Source organism: Myotis yumanensis, unplaced genomic scaffold, assembly GCF_028538775.1.
Source record: "Myotis yumanensis isolate MYYU_CA2020_CCGP unplaced genomic scaffold, mMyoYum1.0.hap1 SCAF_22, whole genome shotgun sequence".
Lineage (NCBI taxonomy): Eukaryota > Metazoa > Chordata > Mammalia > Chiroptera > Vespertilionidae > Myotis > Myotis yumanensis.
In genome coordinates this window covers 1,915,170-1,935,334 of record NW_027223773.1, presented here as the reverse complement: position 1 = coordinate 1,935,334, position 20,165 = coordinate 1,915,170, and the positions used below count along the sequence as shown (strand labels likewise).

Here is a 20,165-nt window from a genome sequence, read left to right as displayed (position 1 = left end):
TAAGAAGTTTGGTCCCGGTCATGCCCGGTATGCCCATCTCCTCAGGCTTTCAACACCACCATCCTCACGTTGTGCTTTTGATAAATGTACAATTACTCAATGTAATTGAGTCAAGATGGCTACCATTTCCATGTTATAAGAAAAACATTGTATAGTACACATTGGTTTGGTGTGTACCTATTATTCTAAAGTTTAACTATTGCATGATATGTTCTTTAAAAGATTTACTGAAAAGTCTGTTGTTGCTTTTTCAGAAATGACTTGTCCTAGACCACCCAACTATGGCAATGCCATCCTCCTGGGCCAGCCGAAGAACTCATATAAGCCAGGAGACCATGTGTCTTATAGATGTCCAGAACATTACCACATGGATGGAGCCAATGTTGTAGAATGTAGGGACGGCATTTGGATAGGAACACCCACATGCAAAGGTATTTTGATGAATGGCTTCTGGCTTCATTAAAAAATAGACGTAGTTTCTGGAGAGGCCAGATGAAGGAAGGTTTATGCCTCAACATAGAGCAGTGGTTCTCAACCTGTGGGTCGCGACCCCTTTGGGGGTCGAATGACCCTTTCACAGGGGTTGCCTAAGACCATCGGAAAATACATATATAATTACATATTGTTATTGTGATTACTCACTATGCTTTAATTATGTTCATTTTGTAACAATGAAAATACATCCTGCATATCAGATATTTACATTATGATTCATAACAGTAGCAACATTACAGTTATGAAGTAGCCACGAAAATAATTTTATGGTTGGGAGTCACCACAACATGAGGAACTGTATGAAAGGGTCGCAACATTAGGAAGGTTGAGAACCGCTGACATAGACGAATGGGATGTGCACTCAGTGCTGGGCATTGGGGCCCCAGATCCCTCAGAGTGTGACCCCGGAAACAGCCGTGTCAGTGTCTCTGGGGAATCGGTAGAAAGGCAAATGCAAACTCACAGGCTCACTCAGAGTCAGCATCAGAAGCTCAGGGGTGTGACCCTGAAACCGTTGTAGCAATTCCCAGCGGGCTCTATGCCCATTTTGTGGGGAACCGTAGCTTCAGCCTCTTATTACTTTATATCCGCCCGAGTCTCCCCAATGAACTGCACAGATCTCACTGCAGTGTCCTTAAGCACTCACATTATTGGAGTATTTTTAGGAAACTGTAAATATATTGTACTCTTACTTTTCCTAAGTTTCTGTGTGGATATCTTAAGTGATCATCTTCTTTAGCCATCGATATTCCTCAAAGCATGTCAATACGTGACTCACTCTCTAAGAACCTGGCTACTCTGCTCATTTCCTAAGGGCCTGAAATCCCAATTCAAAAACATGATGTTTGTGAACCACATTTGGCTGGCAAATAATATGTTTATTATGAGTTTCTTGGGTTTATAAATTGAATTTTATTTTTATATCATCTACATTTATTTTACTAAACTTAAAGAAAAATGTTCAGAAAACCCATTATTTTTTTTTCTTTTGAAAAAGTTTTAAAATTTTTATTGAATTTATTGGGCTGCCATTGTTGGTAAATAGTGCTGGTATAATTGGACAGACATAAGCAAAAAAATGATATTTTACCACCGTCTTATACCTTACACAAGAATAATCTCAAAATGGATTAAAGACATAAATGCAAGATTCAAAAACCATAAAAATCCTAGAAGAAATAACATGGGCAGTAAAATCTTAGACATTTCTCATAGCAATATTTATTTTCTGATGTATCTCCTCAGGCAAGCAAAACAAAAGAAAAAAATAAACAAATAGGACTACATCAAACTCAAAAGTTTTGCCCAGCATAATCATCATTTTCATTGCCTGAAAAATCTCTATTAACCTTTCAGAGAGGATGAAAAAGAAAATTAAGATATAGAAGATTGCCTCTTACCGAAAAAATTTGCTTTATCTTTTTTCAATTTTGCATGTAAATTTGTGAAGATTTTCAGTCTCAATTGCATCTAAATGATCGCTGCATTAGAGATCCATTTTTTTTCTCTTTATTCAGATCTCTCCTGTGGCAGCCCTCCCACAGTGCGAAATGCCTTCATACCAGACCAGAAGCTTAGGTATCGACATGAGGAGACAGCACGTTATGAATGCAGGCACCCTTTTGGCCTCTTTGGGAATGCAGTGGTGACATGCTTCAGTGGGAATTGGACAGACCCACCTGAGTGCAAGGGTAGGTGTCTCATGCTCCCCTCCCAGTCTCTGTGCAGCTTCTGGAAGCACTTGGTTACTAGACTCCTGTCCAGCTGGCCTTCATTTGGTTACTCAGGTTTGTTGCTCTATCGTTTCCTGTAAATCGGTTTGGGGCCGGGAGGAGGTGAGTATAGCTCCCACCTGCTCTGCAGCTACCTTAAAATCAACTGCTCACTCAATAAACCAACAATATCCTCTCTTAGAGTCCACAGGACAATGTGGGCCCCCTCCTGCTATTGACAATGGAGACACTACCTCATATCCATCAGCAGTCTATGCTCCCGGGTCTTCAGTGGAGTATCAATGCCAAGCCTACTATGAACTTGAGGGAAACAGGAGAATAACATGCCGTGATGGACAGTGGTCTGAGCCTCCCAAATGCTTAAGTAAGTCCTTTAATGTCTCGTGGACCCTGGGAAATCCCTGTAATGAATGCCATGTTTGCTGTTTATAATAGAACTTACATTGACAATCACCTATTATGTTGACTACCAAATAGTCATGTCTGAGGGTATAAAATCTGAAAAATTCTTGAGCAACAACAGCAAGAAACAATCAATTTCCTTTATTTTAATTTATTTTCCTCCTTCACCACTTATGCCCCCTCCACCCTCATCCACCTCCACCTCCCCCTTCAAGGATTCTTCAATGAAAGCCCTTCATAGCGTAGGTGACATTGTGAATGTTGATTATAACGTGCAATGACCACACATTCCACAGAGCACCTCGTTTTTACATCACTGATAATTTTAAATGAGTTATAGCAACATCATGATTTTCAATAAATTGATTTAGAAAAGTATTTGACAAAAAATTCCTGGATCTCTGTGGAAGATTCTATATGAAACTGTAAAGTTCTGTGGAAAATATTTGTATACTACTTAAAGTTTTATGTTCCTTTTTTTTTTTTTTACCTTCAGATGCCTGTGTAATATCAGAAGAAACCATGGAAGCACATAACATAGAGTTGAAATGGTTAGATGCGAAAAAAATTTATTCTAGAACAAATGATTATGTTGAATTTAGGTGTCGAGGTTACCATCGTAGACTGTCACCAGCGTCTGCATTCCGTGTAAAATGTCAAGAAGGAAAGCTGGAGTATCCCACATGTGGATAACATGAGAGCTGTGTGGCAGTTTTCATATTAAAATATTCGCCTCATTCAGAATGTTTTAATATTAATCTAATTCTTCTCATATTATTTTTCTATTAGGGTGTAACTCACTTGTATTCATTAATCACAATTCCTTTTAAATGCCATGTGGAGATGTCATTGTGATCTGAGACCAACGGACCACTTCTCATAAGCATCTCATTAAAATGTGACAAACCAACATGCTGTGTGTTCTGTTCATGACACGTCTCTGGCCAGAAAGTAGATGCCATCTCTCCCCTCCCTGCTCCCCCCACCACCCTCCCGACTTTCTCAGCTTCTCCACAGCTGTGGGTGGTTTTGAGACTCTTACTTCAGAGGAAAAAAATAAAAAATGTTTGTCTCCATCTTCACCTTAAAGTCACTTCACAAACACGTCAAAACCAAACTGTCACACCCATGTTGGCAACAGATGGTAGAGGTTATTACTTAGGTTTGCTTATCTATCCATGGCTCACTATACCCCCAAAATGATGAAATGCAACAACTACATATTCATCTAGTTCATGCAGTCATTCAAACATGTCATAAAGAGGTATTAGATTCTAATCAGCTATTGTAACACAAACTTGAAAACTGATAAAATATCGAGTATAAGCCCATAGAACACATTCACCCAGCATGTTGTGAAAAGTGAGCCAATGGTTACAGAACAGAGACTGGCAGGAAGCACAATGAAACACCGACCATAACTACAGTCCATTTAGATCTAATAGGCGTGGGCATTGGGGTTCAATTCCTATATCCTCCCATTCTCTATCTTTAACATATGTCACCTTTGAGCCACAAGAATATGTTAATTTAAATTTAATACATACAAAAATGAAGACAATACATCCTAAGAAGTATAAAGAACTCTTTCATGATGATGTGGGCGGATGGTCAGGGTTAGTTGCCAGAAGTGAAATTCATGGATCATCAAGCAATTCCATAGACATTTCTATTTGCACAGGGGCTGGGGTCAGCCTGATAAATGGTTTCCCTCTTTGGTAGATAAACCATGGTACCTCGGTGTAGTTTAAGGTGCATTTTGTTAGGAAAGTGCTTCTTTCCATTGAAGATATTTAAGGACCCTTTCTTTTGGGTTTTTCTCTTAACTTTCTCATTAAGATACCTGTCTCTTTTCCTATTATTTTTTTGTTTAGAAATAATACAATCATCACTTTTAATTGCACTCTTCTGTGGTATAAATTAAAAGTATTTCCAAGTTGTTATGTGACTTCTGAGTTCATGTAAATTTTTCTAGGCAGACCTTTTTAAAATGTATGTTCTTATAATTACTACTCTGTGTATGTGTGTGTGTATTTCTAGAATCCCTTCTTCCCACTGGTTAAGGTGTTTATTATTATGACACTTCCACACCGTGATAAAGAGAGAATATTTGTTATCGATTTAGATACTTAGGAATAAAAGCTTCCAATTTATTTCTTTTTGAAGATGAATTTTAGAGTCATGTTGTCAGTGACATTTAATTATGGTTAACTGAGAAAATTTCTCTTGTATCAAATTGAAAGCATTAATTAATTGTGGAGAGCAGACATCTTAATGATAGGAAGTCTTCAATCCACAAACACATGGACTTTTTCATTTCTTTGAATTTTTTTCCTTATGTTTTGAAATTTGCAGTGTAGCAATCTTACCAATATTTTGTTGACATTTATCCTTCATATTTTGTTTTTTAACGTTTATAAATGATAGTGTTCTTTTTTAACATTTCATTTTCTAATGTTTGTTTCTAATATAAAGAAAATGCATTTGTGTATTAGTTAAGGTAGCTCTTTTTTGTGGAATTTTAAAGGTTTTCTACAAATTTATATTTTATTCTTTCCTTACAGAATTCATGCAGTTTTCCCCCTTGCCTTGGTCTCTGGTGTTTGTCTTTTGAATATTATTTTTTCTAATATTACCATAACCACTCACCTTACACAGACTTCGTTCTTACAAAGTTTACATTTTCCAATCTTTTGCTTTCAACTAGTCACTTTAAAAATATATTATTTTTTTTAGTTCAGTGAGGAAGGGAGAAGGAAAGAGATATAGAAGCATCAATGATGAGAGGGAATAAATTAAAATATTTTAACTAATCGGCTGCCTCCTGCACACCCCCTAATGGGGATGGAGCCCACAACCCAAGCATGTGCCCTGACCAGGAATCAAACTGTGACCTCCTGGTTCATAGGTCAATGCTCAACCACTGAGCTATACCGGGCAGTCTCAACTGGTCATTTTTTAATATTTATATTGGTCTTTAGGGAAACAGCTCATAATTGGGTTTTTTCTCTGTTCAGTTCTACTTTATCTTCTTTCTTATTGGCTTGTCATTGTGATTTACCATCAATAATGACTACTGATGGATTTATTTATGCCATTTGCCAATTGCTTCTAATTTGTGCCACTTTTGCTAGTATTCTTTAGAATCCTCTTCATTCTTTTACATTAGTCTATGCTTTTAGCATTTAATTTCATACCATTTGTCAGTTATTAGGTATCGATTTTTTCTAGTTGATCTAGGGCTTATAATATCCATTTTTGGGCAATCAAATGGTAGTTGATTATTAATGAAAACTGAGGGGTTTTGCAAAGCTTTTTGCACTTTGATATTTACTAAGTGACCTGAGTACACTAGCTTCCCCTTATTTCACTTAAATTCAGGGCCACTCTAGGTAACTACAGCGGATTTAAACCCCAAACAGCAGCGCTGGACTCTCTGTGCTAACACACCCGGGGAGCCCGCCATGCAGTTCCTAGTCACGGTCATCCTCACCCTGTGGTTCTCCTGGGCTCGTGGACAAGGTGAGTTGAAACTGACGGGAATATTCAACTCCTTCTTAAGTAGGATTTAATCCTTCTTAATTTCTCTATTTTATTTTTGTTGATTCTCACTTGAGGATATCTTTTCTATTGATTTTTAGAGAGAGTGGAAGAGACAGAAGGGGAGATGAGATAGATAGATAGATAGATAGATAGATAGATAGATAGATAGATAGATATGGATATAAAGAGACACATAGATTGGTTGCCTTCCTCATAAGCCCGGACCAGGGCTGGGACCCAACATGTAACCCAGGTACATGCCCTTGACTATGCGTGAACCTGAGATGCTTAGGTGCCTGGGTCCTTGCTCTGATCATTTAGCAAAACCTGCCAGGGCTGTCTTTGTCTTTTTAATGAATTTGCTGGTAGAAACTTTGTCTTAAGGTCACAACATTCACCATTCGCATGGAGATAGTGACTCGGCAGCCCAGTGGCACCTCAGTTCTTATCAAATAATAGTACTGTATTGAGTTGGCAGGTTAAAATAAGCCAGAGGGAATATATATATATATATATATATATATATATATATATATATATATAATCATGATGGGATAATTATCACATACTCACCTCAGGGGAAGTGAAAGCAGATTGTTTGCTGTCCTCTGAGTTCCACAGTGTGAGAGCCACCCCACAGGGACTAGGGAGTCATGTGACGATGTTCATGAGGCCGTGTCATGTGACGATGTTCATGAGGCCATGACTAGAACACGTCACAGAAAAGCTAGACTATTGCTCCAGCATTGCTGGGGGACTCTTATTCCCAATACAAGACAATTTGGAGAGGGATAGATATTTTCATAATTTTACATATGGTGAAGATATTATAGATAATTATGTCAAACCATCATCAGGTTATACATTTTAAAAATGTTTAGTCTCATACATTTTAACTTTAAAGTTATTATAGGTCATTAATGTTACTGTCAACTTAATATTTTAACAAAAACAGCTATATGTAACAAATTTCTTTTTTAAAAAAAAGAAATATATATTTAATTTCCAGTGTAATCTCGCTGAATTTTATTTTGTTTTCTGAGACCATGAACAAATGTTGAGACTTTAAACATTTTTAAAAGCACTTGTATTATTCAATTTACAAAAACTTCATTATAATTTTTCTCTGTCATTTATTTTATCATCTATTCTCACTTTTTTAAAAATTGATTTCAGAGAGGAAGGGAGAGGGAGAGAAAGACAGAAACACCAATGATGGGAGAGAACCATTGATCTGCTGCCTCCTGCACACTCGCTACTGGAAATCGAGCCCGCAGTCTGGGCGTATGTCCTTGACCAGAATCCAACCTAGGACCTGTCAGTCCCCAGGCCTACACTCTATCCACTGAGCCAAACCGGCTAGGGCCAGTCCTCTCATGTTTGAATTATCATAAATTAGAACTTGAGAGAGCCCATGATGTCTCGTCAAATAACCAGGTGTGAGTAGACTATGCATCACTGTCCGCAATTTCATAATTTGTTATGTGCTGGGGTTTTTTTAGTGTTTAATTTGGGCAATTTCCTTACGCAACAATGATCACAACACAGCAAACTTCCCTGGTGTCCCCGGGGAAAGCACCCCAGTCCCCCGTTCACTCATCGGAAGGACTGGAGCATCTCTGAGTAGGATGTCTGGAAGCGATCCTAGAGCAAACCTTCCGGGGTCCCGGGGGGCAACACTACCAAGTGCCTGGCAGAAAGAGGCTCAGAATAAGTGTGAACCGTCCTTACCAGAACTTCACAACCCCAGGGAGTTGAGGGCAGAGGAAGGCACGTATGATGAGGTCATTGCCACCTATGGAATATCATGATGGAAGTGATGGCTTTGGGGAAAGAGGATTCAAGACACAAGAGGCACAGATGCTCCAGATGAGCCATGCGGGAGGGAAATGAGTGATGAGTGGAAGAATGGAGACCCTGCTCATTCTAATGCCACTTTGCTCGTTGGTAAGAACAAGAAGTGGCAGCCAATGGAATCTCATATAATGATTGTATTCAAGCGTAGTGATTTCTGCATAATCCACGTGTCCTTTTCTTTTCAGAAATAACATGTGATCCTCCAGTAATTCCCAACAGTGACTTTGCTTCTAAAATGAACCAATACGGACTTGATGGTGTCATCACATACCAATGCAGAAATGGCTTCTATCCTCCCCTTCTGAGAAATACCACAAAATGCACTCGTGTAGGCTGGGTACCCCGTCCCAGATGTGTCCGTAAGTCCCACTGAGGTCTTGACCTGCTTCTTCGTTATAAATTCCTTCCCTTAAACACCAAGAAATGGGGCCTGAGAAGCCCAGTCATTGCCTCGCTGAGAAGGTAAAGCAGAGGACTGATGGGCGCTCTTTGCTTTTCAAAGTCGCCAATTCTAAGGACAATGTCCCATCTTTGTAAGTGATAAACCTTTTTAAATTTTGCTTCAATGTTAAGTATGTGCGTGTGTGCGTGTGCGCGTGTGTGTGTGTCTGTGTGTGTGTGTCCAGATAATATAATTCTAATATCTGATCTAGGGTATTGGGTAAGAGCACTACCGCTTAACACCGAGTAGAATAGTAACTGGTTTTTATATAACAAACTCCCCTGAACATACTGCCTCAGAACAGTAGCCCCCATGTGTCAGCGTTGGCAGGGTCAGGGTTTGGGTGACTCTTAGCTGCCTGGTTCTGAGTCACTCCCCGCTGCTCCCTGGGATGCGGCCCAGGTTGTGGGGGGAGAGGGCTGGGCTGGGCTGCAGCATGTGCTGCCAAGAAGCCGGCTCCCAGGGCCTCAGAACCACAGGCTCCTATGTGTCAGCCTTGGCAGGGTCAGGATTGGGAGCTGCTTCACTGCTCAGTTCTGAATCACTCCCTGCTGCTCCGTGGGATGCTCCTTGTTAGGGTCCCGAAGGAGGAACGCAGGAGGCCACATGGTGAGGGATTATAAATGTATTAGGTCATCGGGATGTCAGATGGGCTGAATCCCGAATTGGCGCCAGCCCCCAGGGACAGGGAGACAGAGGTTTTAAAGGACTCTACGGGGGCTTTTACTGGAAGGAGAATTCCCTGGGTGGGTAGGATTCTGGGAAAGTCCAGAGGGGAGAGAGAATGATCTCAGCAAGTGGAATGGGGCCTAAGGGGAAGGGAATGTCCATTGTGAAGTGGTCTAAGGTCAGTTCCCAGGGGACGGGGTATCCATTCAATTATCAGATGAGACCTCACACTGCCCAGGTTGTGGGGGGAGAGGGCTGGGCTGCAGCATGTGCTTCCAAGGGGCCCACTCCCAGGACGAGTACAGGAGCCTCCGCAGCTGTCCACCTGAGCGTCTCCATCGGCGACCTGAGGGCAGGTCACCCTCCCAGAGCGATGACCTGAGGGCCCTGGAGGCGCCTCCAGAGCATCGATGACCTGGTCACACGGTCCCCTCAGCCACGTGACCTCTCCAGAAGAGCGCCCCTCAGTCCAGCCTCACTCAAGGGAGGGGCCCGGGGCTCCCTTGTATGAGGGGATGAATGTGGGAGACATTGTGCACTTTCTAAAGCCCCACCTGTCACACACGCCCCTCAGTCCACAGGGCACTTCATTCCTGGGGGGCTGCCCCTTTCCCAGTGTTTTCTGTCTCTACAATCTCATTGCTGCTCCTTGTGTATCAGCTCATTGGGAAAGGGGCCCGCACTTCAGCTGGATCTTCCATGGATGACAAATGAAATGACACACATAACAGGTCAACGGCTCAGTGTTCATTCAAGGCCAAGGCCCAATGAATGTGGACAGTCAGGTGCCTTAAAGAGGAGGCCATGACCACCTGTTACGTGGGCCTCAGTGTGCATAACAATGACATGGAAAATGATTATTTATGCAGATAATATTGACCTACAGTGTTGTGTTAGTTTCACATATACACCCCAATGATTTCATTTTTGTATCTTTGTGAAATGTTCAGGAAACTAGTGTTATTTACGTCACCTGAACTGCAACTTTCCTTAACCTAGAAACCCTAATGCAATGAATATTATTAGTATGTGAAGAAAGAAATATAATTCACCAATGAAACAATTTATCTCTCATTTGGTTCTTATGAATGTAGAACATTATTCATACTGTGTTTTGTTTGTTTTACTTGCTAGCTAAGCCCTGTGACTTTCCAGAAATAAAACATGGACGCCTATATTGGGAAGATAGCACTAGACCATACTTTCCAGCATCAGTAGAACAATCGTTTCACTATAGCTGTGACAAAAACTATGTCAAGACATTCACAATTTTTCTGAGGATCAATTACTTGCACACCAGAAGGATGGTTCCCGAAAGTGCCCTGCCGCAGTGAGTGAACCTCTCTATCCTGTGTATGTAGCAATAGTTCAGAGTTCAGAGAGCAAAACTTGAGCACCCCTAAGCCTGTGTGAGAAAAATACAGTCAAGGGAAGCATTCTATGAGCAAAAAGACAAATATAGGTATTTTCTTTTATAATAGGTCCCTCATTAAAAACATGGGAGATACAAAAAGGACTTGATAACAATATTGGTATCATTTATTCATAGTTTAATTGTGAAAATTACAGATTTCCCTACACCCGGTTCACGGGTTGAAATACTTACCATTAATTCACTCAATAACCATTGAGGACTAAGAACAGTTACAGATATTAAAAAATTAGACGGTTTTCAAGAAAAACTAAACCATATGCGACAGAAGGTGGGAAGATTGCCTTAAAAGAACACCAGGAGATATCACCTCTTACATTTTTAAACATTGTTTTCCATTTCAGGGTCTCCCTTTAGTGAAAAAGCTGTACCCTTTGCTATTCATTTTTAAAAATCAATGTGGATAAACTTTCAATTCTGGGAATCATTAGGGAAAAGAGGGTGTTTTATATAAATACATGGATCATATATCCAAGGACTACAGTCTTTCTCTAAGTCTCACACTCTGATGATAAAGTTTAGTATTACCAGAATGAGATTTTCTTAGTTGGATTCTACATGATATGGCATTAGAAACACAATGGCGACCTTTATTTTGCTTTAGAACATTGTGACATGCCAATATTTGGGAATGCCACAGCCATAATCACCGGAAAACCATTTCGACTCAATGACACATTGGACTACCAATGCCTGGATGGCTATGAAAACAGAGATGGAAGCACCAATGGCTCCATGGTGTGTGGTGAGGACGGCTGGACCCACTTGCCAACCTGCTTTAGTAAGTATTTTGATTCCAGCATTTCCTTTTCCAAGAGCTGAAAAGTCTACATGTATGGAGTCCTCGCTTGAGTGTGGGGATCTAAGGCATTTTGAACCACATGGTGGTTACAAGGTTTAAAATGCAAAAGAGGGACAATACTTCCTGGGCATCTTTACATGAATAGTTTCCAATAAAAGTAGTTTGTTCTTCAACATTTAAAATGCTCTTTTTCAGAATCTGCAGACAAGTGTGGGCCTCCTCCAGCGATTAGCAATGGAGACATCACCTCCCTCCTATTGGAAGGGTATCCTCCAGGGTCAAGAGTGGAATACCAATGCCAGGCCTACTATGAACTCCGGGGTCCTCAATATGTAACCTGTAGTTCTGCAAAGTGGTCTGAAGTCCCGAGGTGCATAGGTAAGTTCTCAAGATTCTTCTGGATCCTGAGACCATGAGGGTGATGTTGATGAGCTCGCGTGTGGTCTACTAGTCATGCAGTCAGCGTCTAGAACTGTGCTCACCAACAGCTCTCCTGCTCAATGTTTCACATTCGGAGACTCGTGTGTAGGGCTATGAGCCTGGAGAATCCCTATGTGAACAATGATAAAGGTCCTTTAAACAGGAACATTGGGAGAGGCTGATTCTGATACATTAACTGATCCCACTGTGGACCCCACCTGACTCATCCTCTCCTGTGTATGTGTCCCCTTCTGCGGGAGATCACAGCAAACCCAGTAAGTGGGTAGACTGCAAATCAAGGTTACCATACCCAAGTCAGAATAGTCTAGAAATTGCTCCAAACTAGGTTATATAGAAAAGAAAGTATTGAATTGCAAAAAAATTCTAAATCTGAAGTTGAAATGACTGAGTGGTTCTCAACCTTCTGGCCCTTTACATACAGTTCCTCATGTTGTGACCCAACCATACAATTATTTTCGTTGCTACTTCATCACTGTCATGTTGCTACTGTTATGAATCGTAATGTAAATATCTGATATGCAGGATGGTCTTAGGCGACCCCTGTGAAAGGGTCGTTCGACCGCCAAAGGGGTCGCGACGCACAGGTTGAGAACCGCTGGAGTAGATGGACAAGTCTAACACATGTCTCCCAGCACAAGCAAGACCTGCTCCCACAACCTAGAATAGGAAGCAGCCTTCATTATCTGGGGACATCAAATCATTTCGGCGACAGAGCTAAGACTGTATTTGAGTCTTGGAATTGAAATACGCAGAGAGCATTTAAGATCATCAAAGACAACCTCCAACATCGTGTAAAAAATTACACAGACATATGGTCTATTAACCCTTTGCACTCCGAACCATTCTGGACATTGGCTACCAGCTACTCGACGCTACTTTGCGGCGGAAACGTGCATTTACAGACCCTCGTATTATTTAGTATAATTTTGGGACCAAGTAACGTATTATAATGATATTGGACTTATATGAATTGGGTGACATCGAGGAATGTATATTTGCAAAAAACACAATATTTTATTGTTTATAATTTTGTACAGTATGATAAGTTTTGTAACACTCCCCAATATGCATTGCAGGCTGATTAGTGCATGTTTGACAGTAATAAGTGGTTTGACGCCTGCCACCAGGTGTTTTCCTGTTAGAACACACAATGCAGTCCCGTTTTCTTTGTCCCACATCGGGAATATGTAGTTTATTGTTTAATCCGACACAAAACCCGCTGACATTTCTTGTATATATCTTAGTAATTTTACGATATTTTGATTTAATTTCTTGTGCCATTTCAAGATAAAACTTCAGGGAAACATGCATGTCTCAAAAAGTTGCGTTGAAATAACTCAATTCCCCGTAATCACTAATAAACTGCAATGTCCCCTGAGAGGGGACAGCGGAGTGCAAAGGGTTAAAGCAAAGAGAGAAATTTTTGCTTGGAGTAGTTAAGACAGAAAGATCTGAAAAAGTGTTTTGACAGGTATGTAGAACCCACATAACATATATTTGGATGTAAACAGCATCTGAATGTACTGAGAAACATTTGAAAATTTTTGGATATAAGAAGTCATATGTGTTATAATGTTTCCTCATATAATAGTTAATGGGATGTGTTGGAACTTACTTTTTAGCTATTTCTATTATCAATAACAGTGATGGCTAAACTAGAATATAAAATACTTGGGTCAAGAGAAGAAAAATAGGAGTCCATGATATCGTGAAAATTTTATATATGATTGGAAAAAGATATATATATATATATATATATATATATATATATATATATATATAATGGAATATTACTCAGCCATAAGAAAAAATTAAATACTGCCATTTGTGACAACGTGGACAGGCCTTAAGAATATCATGCTAAGTGAAATAAGTCAGACAGAAAATATTTGAACCATTGATTTCACTCATATGTGGGTTATTAAAAAAGGAGAGAGAACTCATGGTCATGGACAACAGTGCAGTGATTGTGGATGGGAAGGGAGTGGGTGGATTTGGAAGAGTGCAGAAGGGGAATAAATAGTGATGGAAAAAAATTAATAAAAATTTGTGTATAATCATGTTGATATTCAAAACCTCTCTAGGTGCATATCCTTGCATTCATGCGGCCTAGCTTTACCATAGAGAATGAAGAAGATTAGATAGATAGATAGATAGATAGATAGATAGATAGATAATAGATAAATATATAGATAATTAGAAAATAGATAAATAGATATGATGAATGGATACGGGTAGCTGGATGGATGGATGGATGGATGGATATAGAGATATAAAGATGTATTTATGTATAAATATACATAGTTGTATTTTAATAGGAGATTGTTTATTAGAAAGTCTATGATTTTCTATGGTTCTCTTTCCACATTGTGTGGGGATAAGAGAAAAATATAAACATGGATTAACCCAGCAAAATGTAACTAAACTGGGAGCATTTGTAGCCACTGCCCGTTGAGTGGGAAGTGGACAAGGAAGAACCATGGCCACCATGGAGCAGGCTCCCATGTCCACTGGACAGGAAGTCACCTTGTGGATCCCCACATCCCACAGACAGAGAGCCAAGGCCCTGTGGTCACACTGCCGGGTCCACACTCATCGTCCACCAGATGGGCGCTGTGACCTTGGACAGGTGTGCCTGACCTTCCGTCCCCTCAGCTTCCTGGTGTGTGAGGAGGAGCAGCTGCCCGCTGAGGAGCTGTGAGGGCCCACAGACCGGGGCTGAGAACAGGACTCGGCCCACATTGATGATGTACCTTAGCTGTCTTGATTATTTCATCCTCTAAACTACTCATTACTTTGAAGTTTTATTTGTTTATAAAAGGACAGCTTATGTATTGTTTTCATTATTTCTTCTTCCTTCAGATCCATGTGTAATAGCAGAAGAAATCATGAATGAAAAGAACATACGGTTAAAAGGGACAGATGACAAAACCTATTATGTAAAAACAGGGAATATCATTGAATTTATGTGCAAATCAGGACGCAAGGCGGTGACATCAGAGGAGTCATTTCAAACCATGTGTCGGGAAGAGACAGTGGAGTTCCCCAGATGTGAATGAGGAAGCTTTGTGGCCCCAAATATGTGGCCAGTCCCACCCACTACTCTTTGCTCAGGCTTCTGGCATTTCCTGCTCTTTCCCACTATATTTCGAAGGACATAAAGGCAATATGTTAGCCTCCTGTTCAACTTAATCGTCTCCCAAAGATGTTATCACAAAGTATATCATCACTTACACTTGTACCATGACAATAATTCTTCACCGTCGTGGGATTAGACTACCTGCCAATAGAGCAATAAACAGCAAGGGAGGTAACGGTGTGGCTTTCTGCCTATTGAATCGGATGTATAACCATCAAACAAAACATGTGAGCTTAGAATGTACTGGGGAAAATAGTACAATCAAAAATTATTCATTAAAATTGTCCTTTCTGGTGTGGTTCCGTGGTCAGAGCTTTGGCCCAAGGACCAAAAGGTCTGGGATTCCCTTCCTGGTTAAGGGTGTGTACCTGGGTGGCAGGTGCCAGGCCCATCCCAGTCAAGACTTGTACAGGACACAAGCAATCTCTCTCTCTCTCTCCCTCTGTCTCCTCTTCCTTTCCTCCCTTCCACTCTCTCTAAAAATCAATGGAAAAAAATATCCTCAGGTGAGGATTAACAACTATGCCTATATAGATAATATACATTCAAATAATAAGTGGAAATAACCTCATTACTACATCCTCTTACTAGAGTCAGAGGTGAATCGCGGACTGAAGAAGGATTCTTGTGAGGAAGAAGGGCAGTTTTCATCCTGTTTCCATCTGGGGGGGGGGGGGGGTGTTGAACTGTATGAAAGAGTTGAAACTTGGCTCTTTTATTTGACGAAAATAATCAGTTATGTTAAAGTTGCAAATCTTAAAATATCTGGTCCATGAACAATTTCCCTGATGCTAAGTAGACAGAGCAACTGAATTTTTATTTTCTCATAACCTATTCTGAAAGCACATAAAACAAATTAAAGTCCCGTCCAATGGAAGCTCTGTGATAACTAGTCTCCAATTTGAATTTGAGCAGAAGCTTATTAGCCAAACTAGTTCTCAAATAGGGCTAGACTGTCCGCTTCCCATTTTCTCGGTGGCAGCCTCCGAGTATGTTGTTCCCTCAAATGAAAGGAGCCTCAGCCCAGCCAGCGTGTCTAGCTGGTTGGACATCATACCATGCACCAAGAGGACCATTTCTTCAGGGTCAGGGCACATGCCCTGGTAATGGGCTCATTCCCCAGTAGGGGGCGTGCAGGAGGCAGCAGATAGATGTTTCTCTCTCATCATGGATGTTTCTATCTCTCTCTCCCTCTGCCTCAGATTCTCTCTAAAAACAGACCATATGAAAAACATTGAATGCCAAGAATGTGCGGAATTCTTGGACTTGGTGGTGTGGTCTCTTGTGAGTTTACAAAAAAATCAGTGCTGTCCTACAGACAGGACCCTACACTGTGTGGATACACTGGGTGGTGACCATAGACCCCTAGGACTGCAGTCGGGTGAGAACAAAGAGAGAACGAAAGTCACAGGGACATGCAGTCAGAACTTTCCCACATGAATCTCCTGGTTGGGAAAGAACCTCACACACGTTTTCAATGAGTGATTAATTTAAAAATTAGAATCTTGGAGCCAATTTTTAACTTTCCTAGGAAAGTTGGACAAGAACAAATAAGGGAATTGAAATCATTCATGAGATTTGATGGCATTAGCAAAACTCTGAAATTTGATATCTCTCGAGTGACCTCAGTCAACTAGCTTCCCGGTCCTATCACTTAAATTCAGAGCCACCCTTGGTAAGGGCTCATAATGCAGATTTAAGCCCAAACAGCAGCCCTGGAAGATCTGCACTATCACACATCCGGGGAGCCCACCATGCTGTTACTAGTCAAGGTCATCCTCACCCTGTGGGTCTCCTGGGCTCATGGACAAGGTGAGTTGAAACTGACCTGAATATTTAGCTTCCTTCTTAGGTAGGACTTTTCCCCTTTTCATTTGTCTTTGATTTTTTTTTAATCCTCATCCAGGGATATTTTTTCCATTGATCTTTAGAGAGTGCGTGGAAGGGAAGGAGAAGGGGGAAACATCGATGTGAGAGAGACATATGGACTGGTTGCCTCCTACACAAGCCCCAACTTGGACATGGAATCCAACCTACAAAAAAATTATGTGCCCTTGACCGGGAACTGAAACAGGGACCCTTGTTCTGTGGGCCACTGATCCAGCTGGCCAGGGCTGTCTGTAATATTTGAATGAATTGACTTGAAAACAAAATAATCCTTGGGAACTATCAGGGATTGTACTGAGGAAGGGGGAGAATTTTAGGTGGAGATTGGGCCAGAGTGATGGCTGAAGCGATACAGAACAGAGGACAGATCTGGAATACATTTTGGTGGTAGCAAACACAGGTAACATTACTGAATGTTGGGTGTCAGAGTAATTGTCAAGGGACTCACATGTTTATTTTAAACTAGAGGCCCGGTACACGAATTTGTACATGGGTGGGGTCCAGTCTCTCCGCGCCCATCTCGGCAATCAGGCCAGCCAGGGGGAGGAACCTGATAAGGGATTGATTATGAGTATTGAGTGTTTACAAATTCATTTTGAATTTAAATAATTGATGTTTGGTTTACTAAACTTCAAGGAAAATGTTCAGAAAAACGATCTTTTTCTCTTTTCTTCTATTATGTCATAAAATTCTTTTCTTGAAGTTATTGGGGTGGCATTGGTTAATAATTGGTGGTGGTAAAATTGGTCGGATACAAACAGAAAAATGAAATTGGACCACCTTCTTACACCAAAAACAAGAATAAACTCAAAATGGATTAAAGACTTAAATGTAAGGTGTGAAACCATAAAAATCCTAAAGAAATCATAGGCAGTCAAATCTCAGACATTTCTCCCAGCACGATCTTTTCTGATATATCTCCTCAAGCAAGGGAAACAAAAGAAAAAAAAATAAACAAATAGGACTATGTGAAACTAAAAACTTTTGAACGGCATAATCATCATTTTAATTGGCCTAAAAATCTCTATTAACCTTAGAGAGAGGACTGGAAAGAAACTTAAGATATAGAAGCTTAACTCTTACCAAAAAAAAATTTGCTTTGCCTTTTATATTCAATCTTCCATGTAACTTTATGAAGATTTTTCGTCAGAATTGCATCTAAATGATTGCTGCATTAGACATCCATTTTTCTCTTTATTCTGATGTCTCCTGTAGCAGCCCTCCCACAGTGCAAAATGCCTTTATACCAAAACAGAAGGCTAACTATCAACATAGGGACACAGCACATTATGAATGCAGGCACCCTTTGGGCCTTTGGGCCTCGTCGGGAATGCAGAAGTGACATGTCTAAGTGGGAAGTGGACAGACCCACCTGAGTGCAAGGGTAGGTGTCTCATTCTCCCCTCCCAGTCTCTGTGCAGCTTCTGGAAGCACTTGGTTACTAGACTCCTGTCCAGCTGGCCTTCATGGGTTACTCAGGTTTGTTGCTCTATCATTTCCTGTAAATCGGTTTGGGGCCGGGAGGAGGTGAGTGTAGCTCCCACCTACTCTGCAGCTCCCTTAAAATCAACTGCTCACTCAATAAATCAATAATATCCTCTCTTAGAGTCCACAGGACAATGTGGGCCCCCTCCTGCTATTGACAATGGAGACATTACCACATATCCATTAGCAGTCTACGCTCCTGGGTCTTCAGTGGAGTGTCAATGCCAGGCCTACTATGAACTTGAGGGAAACAGGAGAATAACGTGCCGTGATGGACAGTGGTCTGAGCCACCCAAATGCTTAGGTAAGTCCTTTAATGTCTTGTGGACTCTGGGAAATCTGTGTAATGCATATGTTTTACTGTTTATGATCACGTTTTGATGAATTAATAAACAATTCTAGCCCTATCAGGTTCAGTTCAGTAGAAGAGCTTTGGTCTGAGGACGGAAGGGTTCCAGGACTGATTCTGGTCAAGGGCACATGCCCAGGTTGCAGGCTCCATCCCCAGTGGAGGCCTGCAGGTGGCAGCCAATCAATGATTCGCTCTTAGCATTGATGTTTCTACCTCTCTCCCTCTTCCCTTCTCTCTAAAATCATAAAAATAGAGCTTACCCTGAGCCCGGCCAGTGAGGAAGAGAGCGGTTATCAGGACACCGAGGAGGGCAGCATGGAGAGCCTTCCTGTCAGCTGGCCTCGGCGCTCCCTTGCGGAGGATGCTGCGCTGGCTTTATCCTCCATGAAACGGCAACATTTCCAGTTTCCTGGATTTGGGGGTAGGTGCTAACTTGAAGGAGGAGTGTGTGCCTGTTTTTTTAGGAAGTGATGTAATTCTGCAGGAGCCTGTCAGACCAGCAAGGATTGCAAAAGAGAAGTTGCTCTTCAATCGCTGATGCAGTTACCACGCCTCCCAAGCCCTCTCCAGCCCCGGCCCAGCCTCGGGCCTCTGCCTTTGGAAATTGTCCCTGTGGAAACGGTGTGGGTTGCTCAGGTGTCATTCGGAATCTGAGAGTGGGGGTCCTGAACCACATGCATTCTTGATTTGTGATTTTACTCAACCCGCAGGCGAGTCCCTGTGGCTGCGTCTAGAGCAGCGCTGGCCAGCAGTAGGACTTCCTGAGATGATGGAAATGTTCCAAACCGGTGCTGTCCAGGACAGTAGCCATTAGCACTTGAAATGAGGCTAGTGCGAACTGAATATTTAGTTTTCTGCTTTATTCATTTAAGTTTAAATAACTCTGTGTGGCTAGTCCTGCCGTGGTGGACAGTGCAGGGACATCAGCACCAAGAGATCGTGGCCAGGCCCAGCCTCCTTCCTGGGCACTGGAGGAATGCCCCTCCCTCGAGGCTCACGGAGGCAGAGGACTATGCCACACCCAAGCCTGAGAGGTGTGCTCTGCCTCCCTGGAGAGAAATGATCCTTTTATGTTTGTTTTGGGGAGTTCTTTTCTGTTCATTTTGGTTTTTTTTTTCTTTTTTTTTCTTTATAAAGACTTTATTATTTTTAGTCTTTAGTTTTAGGTTCACAGAAAAATTAAGAAGGTACAGAGATTTCACATATATCCCCTGCCCCCATACATGCATAATCTTCCCTGTTGTGAACATCCCCTATAGGCTGGTACATTTGTCACAACGGATTGACATGTTGTAATCACCCTAAGTTCACGCTTGATGTTGTATATTCTATGGGTTTGGACAAATGTGTAGTAATAATGACATGTATTTTCACTGTCGTGTCGTACGGAGTAGTTTTACTGGCCTAAAGATCCTCAGTGTTCCACTCAGCACTCCCGTCCCCCAACCCCTGACTGTTCCAGAATTTACCAGGAGACCAAAAAATA

At 41.3% G+C, this 20,165-nt stretch overlaps 1 protein-coding gene and 1 long non-coding RNA gene across 5 annotated transcripts in view; both read left to right on the top strand.

Annotated features, from left to right (window-relative positions):
• Window positions 1-20,165, top strand: part of LOC138999201 (complement factor H-like) — a 63,831-nt gene that overhangs the window by 32,264 nt on the left and 11,402 nt on the right. Inside the window, exons 19-22 of one of the 4 annotated variants that reach the window (XM_070401282.1) lie at window positions 255-431; window positions 2,013-2,186; window positions 2,410-2,592; window positions 3,127-3,540. The exons of the other annotated variants lie outside the window; for them this stretch is intronic. Coding sequence (XP_070257383.1) covers window positions 255-431; window positions 2,013-2,186; window positions 2,410-2,592; window positions 3,127-3,323 — 731 coding nt within the window. The 3' untranslated portion in view covers window positions 3,324-3,540. Of the gene's footprint in view, window positions 1-254; window positions 432-2,012; window positions 2,187-2,409; window positions 2,593-3,126; window positions 3,541-20,165 lie in introns of those variants that run through there. 4 annotated transcript variants of the gene reach the window in all.
• Window positions 8,520-11,258, top strand: LOC138999214 (uncharacterized). Its single transcript, XR_011469335.1, has 3 exons — window positions 8,520-8,563; window positions 10,276-10,471; window positions 11,178-11,258. It is a non-coding gene; the product is annotated as an uncharacterized lncRNA (long non-coding RNA).